This window comes from Sciurus carolinensis, chromosome 4 (assembly GCF_902686445.1).
Source record: "Sciurus carolinensis chromosome 4, mSciCar1.2, whole genome shotgun sequence".
Taxonomy (NCBI): Eukaryota; Metazoa; Chordata; class Mammalia; order Rodentia; family Sciuridae; genus Sciurus; species Sciurus carolinensis.
In genome coordinates, this window is record NC_062216.1 from 122,179,570 (window position 1) to 122,195,555 (window position 15,986).

General features: G+C 32.6%; 1 protein-coding gene across 6 annotated transcripts in view; it reads left to right on the forward strand.

Annotated features, from left to right (window-relative positions):
• Positions 1 to 15,986, forward strand: part of Mon2 (MON2 homolog, regulator of endosome-to-Golgi trafficking) — a 108,701-nt gene that overhangs the window by 44,803 nt on the left and 47,912 nt on the right. For 4 of the 6 annotated variants that reach the window (XM_047551609.1, XM_047551611.1, XM_047551614.1 and 1 more), the window contains 11 exons: positions 3,285 to 3,517; positions 5,613 to 5,694; positions 6,413 to 6,597; positions 7,349 to 7,461; positions 8,062 to 8,166; positions 8,512 to 8,592; positions 8,669 to 8,742; positions 8,830 to 8,920; positions 13,079 to 13,180; positions 14,149 to 14,151; positions 14,329 to 14,439. In XM_047551609.1, coding sequence (XP_047407565.1) covers positions 3,285 to 3,517; positions 5,613 to 5,694; positions 6,413 to 6,597; positions 7,349 to 7,461; positions 8,062 to 8,166; positions 8,512 to 8,592; positions 8,669 to 8,742; positions 8,830 to 8,920; positions 13,079 to 13,180; positions 14,149 to 14,151; positions 14,329 to 14,439 — 1,180 coding nt within the window. The remainder of the gene's footprint in view (positions 1 to 3,284; positions 3,518 to 5,612; positions 5,695 to 6,412; positions 6,598 to 7,348; positions 7,462 to 8,061; positions 8,167 to 8,511; positions 8,593 to 8,668; positions 8,743 to 8,829; positions 8,921 to 13,078; positions 13,181 to 14,148; positions 14,152 to 14,328; positions 14,440 to 15,986) is intronic. The other 2 variants (XM_047551610.1, XM_047551612.1) reach the window with 1 other exon arrangement.

Here is a 15,986-nt window from a genome sequence, read left to right on the forward strand (position 1 = left end):
TACCTTTGGTAAATTAATTTTTTTTCCTCATTCACTTATAAGATGGAAGTAGTGATATATCTAACTTTTAGCATCCTGTATGTGAGGAGGTTATTTTAAATATTTTGCTAATCTTATTAGAATTCAGCACATGGAAATCATAGAACCATCTTCAAAAGAGACCATATTTTAGGCCACAAAGCAATTCTTATCTCTTTGCATCTTATCAGGTCATAATGGAAAGAAATTAGAAATCAACACTAAAAAACTATAGAAACTCTATAAACACATGGATGTTGAACAATACACTTTTGAATGATGAATGCATGATAGAATAAATCAGGTTAAAATTCTTGGACTTAAATAAGAATAGAGATACAATATGCCAGACCTTTCTGGGACACTATGAAGGCAATTCTGAAACAAGTTTATAGCTATGAGTGCCTACATAAGAAAATGAAAAAGATCCCAAATAAACAACCTAAAAATGCATCTCAAGTCCCTTTAAAAAGAACAAACCAATTCTAAAACTAATAGAAGGAAAGAAAACTACAGAGCAGCATCCCTGATGAACTTAGATGCAAAAATCCTTAAGAAATATTAGTAAATTATATTCAACAACATATTAAGAAGATTATACATCATCACCAAGTTGGTTTTATTCTAGGGGTGCAAGGTTGGTTTAACATATGCAAATCAATAAATGTAATTCATCGCATAAGCAGAACTAAGGATAAAAATCATTTAGTTACCTCAATAGATGGAGAAGACTGCAACACAATTCATCACCAATTCATGATAAAGGCATTGAAGAAACTACAGAGATATAAGGAACCTATCTGAACATCATAAAAGCTATGTATGAAAACCCAAAGCCAACCTCGTAGTGAAAAACTGAAAACATTTCCTTTAAAATCTGGAAAAAAGCAAGGATGTCCATATGTAGAATAATGAAACTAGACCCTTATCTCTCACTTTATACTAATGTCAACTCATAATGGATCAAAGGCCTAGGAATTCCACCAGAAGCTATGCAATTCCTAGGAAAAAAATCATAGGGTCAACATTCCCACATATAGGCATAGGCAATGACTTTCTCCGTAGGACCCCTGAAGCTCTGGAAATAATGCCAAGAGTTAATAAGTGGGATGGCATCTACTTAAAAAGCTTCCACATAACAACAGAAACAAAGTGAAGAGGGAGCCTACAGAATAGGAGAAAATCTTTGCTAGCTACTCTTTTTACAGAGGATTAATATCTACAACATATAAAGAAGTAAAAAAACTTAACACCAAAAAACCCCACAAATAACTCAATTACTATGTGGGTAAATGGTTAAAACAGGCACTTCTCAAAAAAAGAAATACAAATGACCAACAAATATATGAAAAAATTGTTCTACATCATTAACATTTAGGGAAATACAAATCAAAACTACACTCTCTCAGTCCAGTCAGAATGGCTTCCATCAAGAACACAAACAATAATAACTGCTAGAGAAGATGTGGAGAAAACAGAACACTTATACACTGTTGGTGGGATTGTAGATTAGTGTAATCACTATTGAAATCACTATTGAGGTTCCTCAAAAAGCTAGGAATGGAACCACCATATGACCTGGCTATATCACTCCTTGGTATTTATACTAAAGAATTAAAGTCATCATACTATAGTGATACATGCATACCCATCTTTATAGCCGCACAATTCATAATAGCCCAACTATGGAACCAATTCATCAATGGATGAATGGGTAAAGAAAATGTATATACACAATGGAGTTTTATTCAGACAAAAAGTGAAATTATGTCAGTTGCAGGAAAATGGATAGAACTCAAGAACTTGTTAAGCAAAATAACCAAAACTCTAAAGGTCAAGGGTTATATTTTTTCTCTTGTATATGGAAGCTGGAGAGGAAGAACAAAAAGAAAGGTTGGGGATCTTGTGAAATTCCAAGGAAGATCAGTAGAGCAGAGAAAAGGAACTGGAGGTGGAGAAGTGAAGGGGAAGGGAAAATACTTAGGAGTGATATTGGCCATATTATATTGATATATATGTGCAGGTATGAATATTTAACAATAAATCCCACCATTATTATGTCCAACTGTAATGTACCAATGAAAAATTTGGAGGAAAATTGTTTTAGGTATTTAGCATGAATAGAAAATGTAAATCACCCTTTTTCTTAACTATCATAACACTTAAAACCTATAACAATTAGAATTTAAAAGTTGAGTTTCTGTTGTTTAGAATTATTTTTGTTTTAGATGTGTTTTCCTAATAGATAATGTATTCTTTGAGAACAGGAATCTGTTGAGCAAGATGCTCAGCACTGGTTTGTTTACTATGTGATTTTGTGATAATTGGCATGGTAAATATTAAACCCATGGATTTATCTCCCCATTTGAGCTTAAATTTAAATTTCTTGATCAATAATATAAATATTTTGGGCTGGGGATATACTTCAGTTGGTAGAGCGCTTGTCTTGTATGCCCAAGGCCCTAGGTTTAATCCCCAGCACCACACACACACACACACACACACACACAGAATGATAATAATTTAAATATTTTTCTATTGATTACCTAAGCCGAGTTGGTACATATTAGTGGTTCAGTTGCTTAATCTTAGTTAGACTTGAGTTAAAAACTGCTACCAAGTAACTATTTTCTTGATACTACCCTTAGAAGCACAATAGTTTTAACTTTTGTTGAATCCAGTGTTTCTTTTGTTTTTTGCGCTCTTGGTATCATGTTACAAACCATTATCTAATCTGGGGTCATGAAGATTTTTACCTTTACATTTAGGTCATTGGCTCATTTTTAGTTAATTTTGTGTATGGCATAAGGTGTGGGTTCATTGTCTTTCTTTCGTATGTGAATATCCAGTTGTCCCAGTACTCTTAATTCATTCCCAGTTGGATTATTCTTTATGGTATTATCTTTAAAAAAAAAAATTTTTTTTTTTAGTTGTAAATGAACCTTTATTTTATCTATTTATTTTTTCGTGGTGCTGAGGATCAAACCCAGTGCCTCACACATGCTAGGTGAGTGCTCTACCACTGAGCCACAATCCCAGCCCAAAAATTAAAATAATTAGTTATGGCAGGGGTCAGGTCTTAAATTTTTCTAATCGGTTTCTTAGAATACTGTAAATGGATCCTCCTCCAAATTAAACAAACTCAATAATATCCTTTTATTTTGACTATTAACATCAGTTTTCGTGCTGTATAAAAAGTGGAAAGAGTTTATATTTTATTGACTTTGGTTTCTCATTAGTGGTTTGATTTTTTTTCATAATTTCAGCCTAGAGATGCTGGATAAAGTTGAGCCTCCAACTATACCAGAAGGTTATGCCATGTCTGTGGCATTCCATTGTTTACTAGATCTTGTTCGGGGAATCACTAGTATGATTGAAGGAGAGTTAGGAGAGGTTGAAACAGAATATCAGTCTACCACAGAGGGGGCTTCTTCACCAATACAGTCATCAGAACAGCAAGATTTACAGTCAACATCAGACCAAATGGATAAGGAAATAGGTGTGTATTATCATTCTGTATTTTTAATTATTATTTTGAAATTTACAGAGAAGTGGTAAACCAGAGTTTCCCTGTCATTCACCCTTATTCCCCATTGTTAACACTTTACTGTATTTACCTTACTATTCTATTTATTTACATGTCATTGTTTTTTTCTGAACTATTTGAGAATAAGTTGTAAATATGATGCCTTATTGTCCCTTAATTACTTGGTGTGAATTTTCTAAAACTAAGGATAGTCTCCAACATACTATAGTACAACCACCATCAGAAATTAGAATCAATCCAATAACAGCTAATCCCACAACTCTTTCAGATTTTGCCATTTGCTCCTGTACTGTCCTTTATGGGTACAGGTTTAAATGTTGAATTTAATCACCATGTGTCTGTGCTTTTCTTCAGTGTGGAACACAGTTCCTTAGTTTTTCCTTGTTTTATGTGACCTTGACATTTCTGAGGAACCAGCTTGCTTTTGTCTTACATTCCTTCACAATCAGGTTTAATTTATTAATTTTTTGCAGAATTAGCACAGAGAGGTTGTTGAGTTGTATTTAATGTGCCAGTACATTAGGAAGCATACAGAGTCAATATGTCTCATGATTGGAGATATTTACTTTTATCAATGACTGACAGGTCAGCCAGGTTTCCTTAGTGTAAAGTCAAATATTTTTCTAACAAAATATATTGAAATTTCTATTATAAGAGTTCTTTCTCTTCTACCTCATTGACTATTTTTTAAAAAAAATTACTCACTTATATTAATGTAGATTCATGGATTTTAATTTTATTTAATGTAGATTTATAGATTTTAATTTTTTTCAAGAGACTAAATCTATGACTATCATTATTTGGTTTGATGCTCAGATTGACCCTTTTGAAGCTAGCCCTTGTGCCTTTTTTTTTTTTTTTTTTTTTTTGGTACCACGAATGAACCCAAGGACACTTCATCACTGAGCCACATCCCCAGCCCTTTTCATTTTGAGACAGGGTTTCACTAGGTTTCTTACAACCTTATTAAGTTGCTGAGGCTGGTGTTGAACCTTGTGATGCTCCTGCCTCAGCCTCCCAAGCCACTGGGATTATAGGCGTGCCCTTTTGTCCTTTCAGTGTGTCTCAAGTCCTTTAGACCTTATCTAAGCACTTTCTCACTATTTGATAAAATAAGATGTTCCAAACTGATGTTGAATGTTTATTTTTCAGCTCAGATGTTAATCAGTTTTCCAAGTCTTGGAAAATAGTATTGAAACTAACACATGGGCACTGGGTATGTGTCGTGCTACTTGGATAGGAAACATACACGAAACAACAACAACAGCAACACATATCTCAACATTTTAAAAATGTGTATCTCATTAAATACTATGACATCACATTAATTTTTCTGGTTCCAGTTCGGTACCTCTGGGTTTATTTTTACCTTTTCATATTTGTAACTTCAGTATCCCACTCTCATTTGCTTGATGTATTTGCTTATTTGCATGACACTCAGTGTATATAATCAGTATCCTGTCAAAACCAGCTTATTACTGCATACCTCATCCTCACTCCGAGCTGGTCCCAGAGATTAAAAGTTTGACTAATAGAGAAGGAAATAGGAACTGGTATTATATATTTTTAAAAAGGTATGAGTCATGTATAGAAAGATCTTGTAATTGATGTTTTCAAACAACTTAGTTTTAAGACATCATGAAGTTTTAAGCCACTATAGTGTAGCTTTTAATTTTGTTTGTTTGTTTGTTTCTGGTACTGGGAATTGAACCCAGGGGCACTTTACCACTGAACTATATCCCCAGCCCTTTTTATTTTTATTTTGAAAGAGTGTCTTACAAATTTGCTAAGGCTGGCCTGAACCTTGTGATATTCTTGCTCAGCCTCTGGAGTAGGTAGGATTCCAGGTGTGTACAACCACATTTGACCTAAATTTTTATTTATTCAGTTATATTTTAAATATAAGATGTTTAGTATTTACCAGTTGAGTTGATAAAATATTTGACATATTGCCAGTTAACCAGGGAGATTTTAGAATTTGATGTATCATTAAATATTCTGACATCTATTGTTTTCATTAAGTATTATTATTATTTTTTCCTTGAAGTTAGTAGAGCCGTTTGGGAAGAAATGGTGAATGCTTGCTGGTGTGGTCTTCTTGCTGCACTCTCACTCCTTCTTGATGCCAGGTATTAAATCTTTGTAAGTTTTATATTAGATCATGGCAGTTAAACAAATATTTAAATGGTTTACTTGAGTTTGAAGAATTTATTTTCTAATATTAGTGTTTTATACAGAATGAACATTATTACTTATTTTTAATTTTTCATATTTAAGGAATGCAGTGTGATAAAATATTTATATAATGTGCAGTGATCAAATCAGGATAATTAAATTTCTATCTTCTTATCATTTCTTCAAGAACCTTATTCTTTTTCAGCCATTACCCTTCCTCATCCTGTTCTTGCCCTGCCCTTTACCAGAATTGTTATAATGTCACAATGTTTTAATAGAAAATATAATCCCAAATTATAGAACACTCTTTTCATTTTAAGACATACTACACTTTTTGCAGTGATGATGATCATATTCAATTTCTTTGATTTTTTAATATTTTTTAGGATTGTAGACTTTTTAGTGATTTTTAAAATGCTCAGTATGTTAGGTTAAATCTTTAAGTTCTTGGTCATTTTTTTGATAATAAATGTTTGTGGTGTACATTGTATTTATCCAGTTTAAATTCAGATCTTATGTTAATTGGTTAAAATTCCTTCTTAAGTATATTGATTTTGATGATATTTTTGGTAGGTTTTCTTAAGACTTTACTGAATACCTAATTTCATGTCATATTTTACAATACAATTTTAAATAAGTTAATCAGTTAAATAAAATACCTTATCTTTTCAGCACAGATGAGGCTGCTACTGAGAATATCTTAAAAGCTGAACTGACTATGGCTGCTCTTTGTGGAAGACTAGGCCTTGTAACTTCAAGAGATGCCTTTATAACTGCAATATGCAAAGGTTCCTTACCTCCGCATTATGCCCTTACTGTATTGAACACCACCACAGCAGCTACACTTTCTAATAAATGTAAGACTTAAGCTTGTATAAACTTCTCTGTATCCTGTTGGGTGGTATGGCATAGAGAAATGATTATAGAAATTCTGAATTCACACCTTTGCTGTTCCACTCATTGAATGTGTGACCTTGGGAAGGGCTTGTTCCTGAGCTTCAGTTTTTTTCATCTCTTTAATAAAGTGGGAGTGAGGGAGGATAATAATACCTTTTTAAAACATAATTGTGCAAACAAAATAAAAATGAAAGTCCATTAAAAATTTTAACAATATTGAAATGGTGGTTGATATTTTGTATTAAATGGAGCTAATAGAATGGTAATGTTTGTAACCACTTAGGTTAAGCTCACCTTCAAAAATTTATTTATGTGGAATATTTTGAAAGCATATATAATATATTTTAATGTAATAGTAAAGTTTTCAAACTGAAAATATATTCATCTCTGACTTTAACTATAAATGTATACTCCATATACATGTTTAAAATACTTAATTTGTTCTAGTTCTGCTTTGCTTATGAAGATAATAACCAGAGTTTTATAAATTTTTACTGCTGATATAGAAAACAACTTAATATTTGCTTACTTTGTCTTAGGTTTTGTACTTCATGAGTTTTCATAATGTTAGCGTACTCATAATAGATATCGTTGGGTTTAAGTGTCTTGGTGGAATTGATTTAATCAAATTAATATTTTAAAATATACTATTATTCTGATTACAATATAAAAGGTATTTTTTACTTATTTAGGCTTTCCTTTGTATTCTAGCATATTCTATTCAAGGCCAAAGTGTTATGATGATAAGTCCATCAAGTGAGTCTCACCAGCAGGTTGTGGCAGTGGGTCAGCCTCTAGCAGTCCAACCTCAAGGGACAGTAATGGTAATATACTGTGTTTTGTTTGGTTACCAGTTAATTATGAAGGAAACATGTTTTACCCTTTTTTTCATTTGCCAAAATGCATTACTGTACTTGATACTTTCTTTTATGTGGAGAGTAGTTTTAGGAAAAACTAGTTAACAGTGTAGTTCACGATGTAACCAACATGACAACGTAGCTTTTAGTCAGATGAATTTGTTTTTTGTAAAACCATTCAAACCTGTTTTCTTAATATTTTTGTTTTTCTTTGAAAAGTCCTTGAATGCATTAATGTTGCTTTATAAACTTTTAATTTTTTTTTAAATTTTTTTTTAATTTTTATTATTATTGTATACAAATGGGATACATGTTATTTCTCTATTTGTACATGGAGTCAAGGCATACCATTTGTGTAATCATACGTTTACATAGGGCTATGATATTTGATTCACTATTTTTTTCCCTTCCCCCCCACCCTTCCCACCCCTCTTTTCCCTCTATACAGTCCTTCTTTCCTTCATTCTTACCACACTCCTTATCTCTAACCCTAAACCTAACCCTAAATAAATTTTAATTTTTAAGAATGCTTAACAGATCTTGCAGATACATCCTTTTTCAATATAGCTAACTTCCAAAAATATCCAGTGTATGAGAACTCTACTTAACTTGGCACATTGTCATGGAGCTGTTCTTGGAACATCATGGCAACTGGTCTTGGCAACTCTTCAGGTATGATTATCAACTACTTGGGTCAGAGGTCAGTGTATTGTTACCTATAATTGCTAACAGCTAAATTAAACCTTATCTGTTGGTGCTTCAGGCAGACCTTTTCTGAGAGTAAGCATGAAAAAAGAGAAGTTATAAAGGAATAAATGACATAGCTTATATTATAGGATATGATAGAGTGCTTCTCGTAATGGCCTAAGTTCTACTGCTTATACTTAGCATAATTATTTTGTATGAATATTAATTACTGATTTTAATTTTAGTTATAGTAGTTACTGCTGCTTTTAATTCTAGTTATTAGAATTTTTATAGCTTTATAAATTTCTTTGTTTTGTTTTAATTTTTCAGCATCTTGTATGGATTCTGGGATTAAAGCCTAGTAGTGGTGGTGCCTTGAAACCTGGAAGAGCTGTAGAAGGACCCAGTACAGTAAGCTCTAGTCTTTCTTACCCTAATTATTGCTTCCAAAACTATCATGTTATATTTAATTTTATCCTTCTTTTAGGTTCTGACAACAGCAGTGATGACAGATTTACCAGTGATTTCCAATATACTTTCAAGATTGTTTGAAAGCTCACAGTAAGAGTCAATTTTACACTTGATAGAAAAGTATTTTACTAACTGTATTTTAGATCAAAGTATCTTATTTCTTCATTTTCATTTTAGGTATCTTGATGATGTATCATTACATCATTTAATAAATGCACTCTGTTCCTTATCTCTAGAAGCAATGGATATGGCCTATGGAAATAATAAGGTCTGGTATTCTGCCTTTTTGTTCTAAATGTAGTACATTATTTAGTCATATAAAATATTATGATCTTAGTGGTTTGCTAGTAGAACCAATACTTTGTTAATAATAGTCTGGTAGGTATTTTACCATTTTTGGTTTTTATTTGTAGAAGGGGGAGTAAAGAGGTCATGATTTGTTTTACTATCTGTTTAAATATGTAATATGATTTAAATTGTGCCTATTTTGCTGATGTAGTGATTTTTTTTTTTTCCTTGGTACCAGGAATTGAAAACCCAGGGGTACTTAACCACTGAAGCATATCCCTGTCCCTTTTTTATATTTTATTTAGAGACAGGGTCTTGCTGAGTTCCTTAGGGCCTCCTTAAGTTGCTCAGGCTGGCTTTGGACTCATAATCCTGCCTTAGCTTCCTGAGCCACTGGGATTACAGGTGTGTGCCACAACACTTGGCTCGTGTAGTGAATATTTCTAAAACATATTTTTATAAAGAATAATGCAAGCTGGGCATGGTGGCACACACCTATAATCCCAGCGGCTAGGGAGGCTGAGGCAGGAGGATTGCGAGTTCAAAGCCAGCAGCAACAGTGAGGCACTAAGCAACTCAGTGAGACCCTGTCTCTAAATAAAATACAAAAAAGGGTGGGGGGTGTGGCTCAGTGGTTGAGTGCCCCTGAGTTCAATCCCTGGTACACCCCCCACAGAATAAATGCAACACAATTTTTATAAATAGATTTCATAAAATGTAATATTTGTGATTAGAATTTGTGATCAGAATAATATAGTATTTAAATTAAGGAATACATGACTCAGTTTTTCTTGCCTTCATTGGGATCAAAAACGAGAACCTACTTATTTCTTTCTAAAGGTAGTGACTCTCCTTACTTTGAAATTAAACTTTTTGTTTATTGATTAAATGAATAGAACAATAGTTTTGAATATTGACATTCAGAAATATTTCTTTCTATACTCAAAATTTCACTTTGTTATACTTGGAAAGCACAGGAAAATGGGCTTATATCTTAGTAAATAATTATTTCAGATAACCTGCTCTCAGGCTGGAGATGTATCCTGCTGGTAGAATGCAAGTCCTTTCTATATTTTGAAATAAATGAAATATTGTTTGATCATTTACAAATTACATGAAAATAATCCAGTAATTTATTTAACATATCTATATGTATAGTCCAAAAATATGTTGTCTCCTTAATCCTCAATTCTGTGTATTGTAGCTTGTCACCTTGGCTCATGTGACTCACTCTTCTAAGAAGAAATTCTCATTAAAGCATAGTTTCATACATTAAAGCATATAACTGGATAATTACATAAGCATATAAGTGTTTGAATATATGTATTATAATTTGCTCCAAATTCAGGCAAGGATACAAAGTATAGTAAACTAATCAATTTATTGATCTTATGAGTAATCCTCCACCCTTGAAATTCTTAACCAAACTATAATATTTTAAAGAGTGCCTTGAAATATATGCAAACTTATTATGTGTTGGGAATTTATGCGTTCATGTAACAAACACAGTATGCTTACTATGTACGTGACACTCTCCTGGAAGATATAGAAGAAATAGGTTTCTACTTTCAAATAAGATATAAACAGATTCACTCTGGTTAAATCACAGTAAATTTGGTGTGAGTATCTAAACATATAGGATAGATATTGCCAGGCTTAATAACACATGCCTGTGATCCCAGTGGTTCAGGAGGCTGAGGTAGAGGATCGTAGTTTCAAGGCCAGCCTCAGCAATTATAGCAAGGCTGTGAGCAACTTTGTGAGACCCTGTCTCAAAAATAAAAAATAAAAAAGAGTTAGGGATGTGGTTCAATGGTTAAACGCTCTTGTGTTTAATCCCTGGTACCTATTACAATATATAATATATAATATTATATATTATCTATATAATAATAATATAGATATTATTTGATGGGAACCTTATTTTAGTAATCCTTAATTCATTGTTACGTGAGATACTTACACATGTCTATTGAAATGAGTTAGGATTAGTCAAACGAAATTAGTGTGATTGGAGCTAGATATTGAAGGAATGATAGAATTTAGATTTAAAAAGACAAGCTGGGCATGATGGCTTACACCTGTAGTACCAGTAGATTGGGAGGCTGAATCAGGAGGATCTCAAGTTGAAAGCCATCCTCAACAACTTAGTAAGTTCCTAAGCAACTCAGTGAGACCCTGTCTCTAAATAAAATACAAAAATGGGCTGGGGATGTGGCTCAGTGGTTAAGTGTCCCTGAGTTCAATCCACAGTACCCCTCTCCCCAAAAAAGATTAAAAGAGACAAGTTCATGAAAATCAAAAGAGAAAAACTTTACAGGAAATCATAATCAATGAGAGAAAAACGGGAGCTTTGGTATTTAATAGTTATTGTTAACTTTGAAGAATACAGTTTCAAGAGAGGAGAAGGAGCAGATGTAACTTTTAAGGAAGGCTTAGAGGGAACAAATGTTGAAAACATGAATATACTGAGTAGCATGGAGATAATTTCTTAGAGAATGGATTCATATCTCTCCATTTTAGGATTCGATTTTGTAAAGTGAAATGACAACTATGAAATGAAAATAAAAACTTTATAAAAATATTCAAGTAATCCACAAGGCCCTGGGTTCAATTCTCCAGAACAGAAAAGCTGGGGGGAATTCAAGTATATTTATATTATAAGTGTATTAAATACAGATATTATAAAAATATTTCTAGATGGAGGCTATTAAAAGTTCATTATTCAGTTGTGACTGCTATAAAAAGTATAAATGTGGTAAATATGCAGATATTAAAATAAGTTAAAAATTATCTACATTGTTAAGAAAATAGGTGTAACAATGTCATCTGTTCTGAGTGAGTTAAATATAGGGATCCTATTGTAGAAATGTGGCTTTAAAGTGACCAACATCTTGTTTTTGGTTTTCATTTCGGGAATTTTCACTAATGTGTTATGGATGTAATTTATTGTAAGGTTCACAAATTCTTAGAAGATGAAGTGATGGTATGAAGCATATTGCCTAGCTCAGTATAACAATAACAGAAGTATTAAAGCACCTATTTTTCATTGAGTGCTTTCTGTATGCCAGCCACTAACTTATTTCATTTAATCATTTAAAACAACTCTGTGAGCTTTAGTGGTAACCTTCTCTTTTTAGAGATGAAAGCATGAGAGCTTAAGTAAGTTGCCTGAGATCATATATATAGTTAATGGTAGCGTTTGGATGTATTTCTCATTCCAAAGCTTCAAAACTTTGAGTGTTATCAAAGTCATCTCTGGAGTTTTTAAGAAATACAAATGCCAACTACATTCTAGGGTTATTGAGTAAATTTCTTTATGTCTGAATCCCAGGCATCTTTGTGTTCTTTTAAATGCTAGACTGGATTCCTGTGTATACTCTGGCTACAATAAAGATGGAGAGGAAGAAGTAATACTAGGCCTCATGTAGGGGGACTTATGTGTCAGATACTTTCTGATATGAGGTAGTTTCTATACTATTATTATCTCCATATTACAGATTAAAAAGTTCAGGAGAGATAGTCCTTTATCTGAGGTTACAAAGCTGATTACATGGCAAAGCTAAGGTGAAATCCCAGACAGTTAAAACTTCACAGACATAAGTCACAACCACAATACTATATTTTCTCTAGAATCATTAGTTTTTCTGTCATTAAAATTTGTAGGCACCTCCACATTAGCACATGCAGGAAGGTTCAATCATGTCATGTTTGTCTTAAAACCTTAATGTACTTAATTCACTGATTTCTATTAAGGAAAAAAAAGATATTAAACATTTCCATATTGGATATTGTCAGTACCACAAAAATGTTAGACGTATATATTAAAAAAAACTTCAGATTTTTAGATGTTTAGATGAAGTACTCTTATTGTTAGCTATTCTCTATATCAAGTGTAATTTTGGACTTTTATCCTTTCCTTATAAAAGTGTTCTTAATCAAATTGTCTAATTAGAAGCTATTCTGAATTCTTAAGGATGACAGAAAGGCTTGTCTTGTGACAGTGGGTTTTGTTATATTTATTGCTAACTTTATATATGATAATTAAAGTCATGCTCTTCAGAGTATTCTGTTTTATTTACAGTCCAAGTATCCAGAATTCTCCTTTAATATTAAAATGCGATATGTTTCTTTCTAGGAACCATCTCTCTTTGCTGTTGCCAAATTGTTAGAAACTGGTCTAGTTAACATGCACCGAATAGAAATTTTATGGAGACCTCTAACTGGTCATCTACTTGAGGTAAATATTATATTTTCTTTCCTAAATATTGTATTTTATTTTTTTTATTAATAAAGGCAACCACATTGAGCTAGTATTCCAGATAACCAAATTATTAACTTCCCCTGCCCCCTTCCTGTGTATTTACATCTATATATTTCACTAAGGACTAATGTTATGTAGTAATTGGTTTGGTGAGGGAGTAGATTGCTTTTATTGGATGAAAATGGGTGAAATTTTTAAAGTGATAAATATCAGAGAAATCAACTGGCAGCTTATTATTCAGTTTCTTGATCCATCAGGGCAGGTAGAGTTGAGAGGTAGTAGTAAACACTGTTCATTTACAGATTTTGCTACAATTATGAGGTAACCTATTAGGGGAAAACCTATTTGATATTTTTAACTATAGATTGGGTCAGGGAATTTTATCTGAATTCACATTATCTTGCATTCAAGTTGGGGGACTCTTAATAATTAGTTGCTGCTTAATAATCAGCTTCTGGTGTTGGTACATGTGTCTATATACATTTCAAGTTAATGTTATCAAGGTCATTTGTTATTTTAGAAACCTGAAAAAGTTATTATTCTTAGAAAAACTGATATACTGAAGCTTTTCTCCTATTTTATCAGAATTATTTTTAAGAATAATTAAAGGATATGTGCTGATTTCTTAATGATTGGATCATCTCATCAAAATGGCAACAAATAAAATTTTAAAAATTTTATCACAGTCTTTGATTATGAAAATTAAGAATTTAGTATTGGGGCTAGGGATGTAGTTCAGTATTAAGAGTACTTGCAGGGATCTGGGTTTAATCTCCAGCACTGAAAAGAAAAAAGAAAGAAAACCTTAGTATCAGCTTGCTGTTTGTGTTTATTCTGATGATGTGTCCTTTACTATTATGAAATCCTTCCTTTTCTGTGCCTTGTTTTAGTTTCACCTTTTTTCTTTTGTCTTCTCTTTGTTGCTTCCCCTTGCCCTTATTCAGAAGGTAAGCTTATTGACATTTTGGATATAAGTTTTCTTCCAATCCTTACTGAACACTTGATGTAATTTTTAAAATGTGAAAAGAAAATGTAATATTTTATTTTCTTTGCTCAAATTGATGTGTGATTCATAGTTATGTATACAAATTAAATATTTAATTTTTCAACATATGTACCTTCAGGTCTGCCAGCATCCAAACTCTCGAATGAGAGAATGGGGAGCAGAAGCTTTAACTTCACTTATTAAAGCAGGATTAACATTTAACCATGAGCCTCCACTTTCACAGAACCAGGTAAAAAAGAATACTAGTATGAAATTATCCTCTTCCATATGTAATTTTTCTTAGTTTATCAAGTAGATAATATTCTAATAGAGGGTTTTTTAAAAAAAATATTTTTTAGTTGTGGATGGACAAATCTTTATTTATTTATTTATATGTGGTGCTGAGGATAGAACCCAGTGCCTCACATGTGCTAGGCAAGCGCTCTACCACTGAGCCACGATCCCAGCCCAATAGAGGGTTTTTTTTTTAATTTAATATTTTATTTTATATTTAGGCTACTGATCTCTTGCTAAAGGTAAGAGATGTTTGGTCTTCTTAAAGAATTTTAAACACTTCATGAAGGACACTGAATTAAGTTAGTAAGTTTTGTAGAATTGGTCTTCTGGTCTACAAGTTTTCCTCTTCATGAAGTGCTAAGGTTTTATTTTAGAGCTTTGACTTTTTTGTTCCTTACATCTCTGACTTTTTCCTTTTGCTGTACTACATGGGGAGAAAACAAATGGCAAAAGAAACAAACACAATAAAATAGATTTTTATGTTTTAAATTTTGTTATTTTTAACTTTCAGAGTATATTTAAAATGTTCATCATCTTGATTCTTTTTATCATTCACATATGTCTTACAAAGTTGTTTCAATCAGCTTTTTCGCTGCTGTGACTAAAGGTAGAGGAGTAAAGGCTTTTTTCAGAGACTCGTGGTTTCAGAGGTCTCCATCCACAGACAGTAGACTCCATTCCTTAGGCTTGAGGTGAGGCTGAACATTATGGCGGAGTGTGTGGCAGAGGGAAGCAGCTCACATGGTGATCAGGAAGCAGAGAGGTCTCCAGTTGTCAGATACAAATATATTCCCCAAAGCCACGTCCCCAATGAACCACTTCCTCCAGCCACACCCCACCTGCCTCCAGTTACCAGTTAATCCCATTAGGAATTAATTCATTGTTTAGGTTAAGGATATAACCCAATCATTTCTCCTCCCAACCCTTTTGCATTGTCCCACATGTGAGCTCTTGGGGGACACCACATCTAAATCATAAAAACAGTTTTTAAAAGCCCACCAAAGTTCTACTGCTTCAGGACTGAGTAGGAATGAGCCATTTAATGGATATTCCCATTGTCTCCACATCTTATTGTATTGCTATTTTACAAATTTACTGAACACGTAATTATTAAGTATAGCTCTTGGAATAGAGTAGTCAACAAGACAGAAAAGATACATATTCTTTTACATCTTACATTTTAGTGATTTCATACATTTTTCTACTATTTGAGTTTTTTAAAGAAGAAAACCTTTGTGCATTTACTTCAGTATTTTTGATGTTCACCTTAAAACCTTGTATACAGTTAGAGCTTAATAAATATTTGTTTAGTCAGTGAACCAAATAATTGAGCCCTGGAAGAGAAGAAAGTTAAAAAATGAAGCAAATGCTTTCAGACACTGAATGGGATAGAATCAAGCACTTTTGTTTGGTCTCCAACAAATTTCATGGTTTTATGTCACCTTTGATAGAGTTTGCCATACTTATTCATTTTCTAAACATTATATACCTTTTAATCTG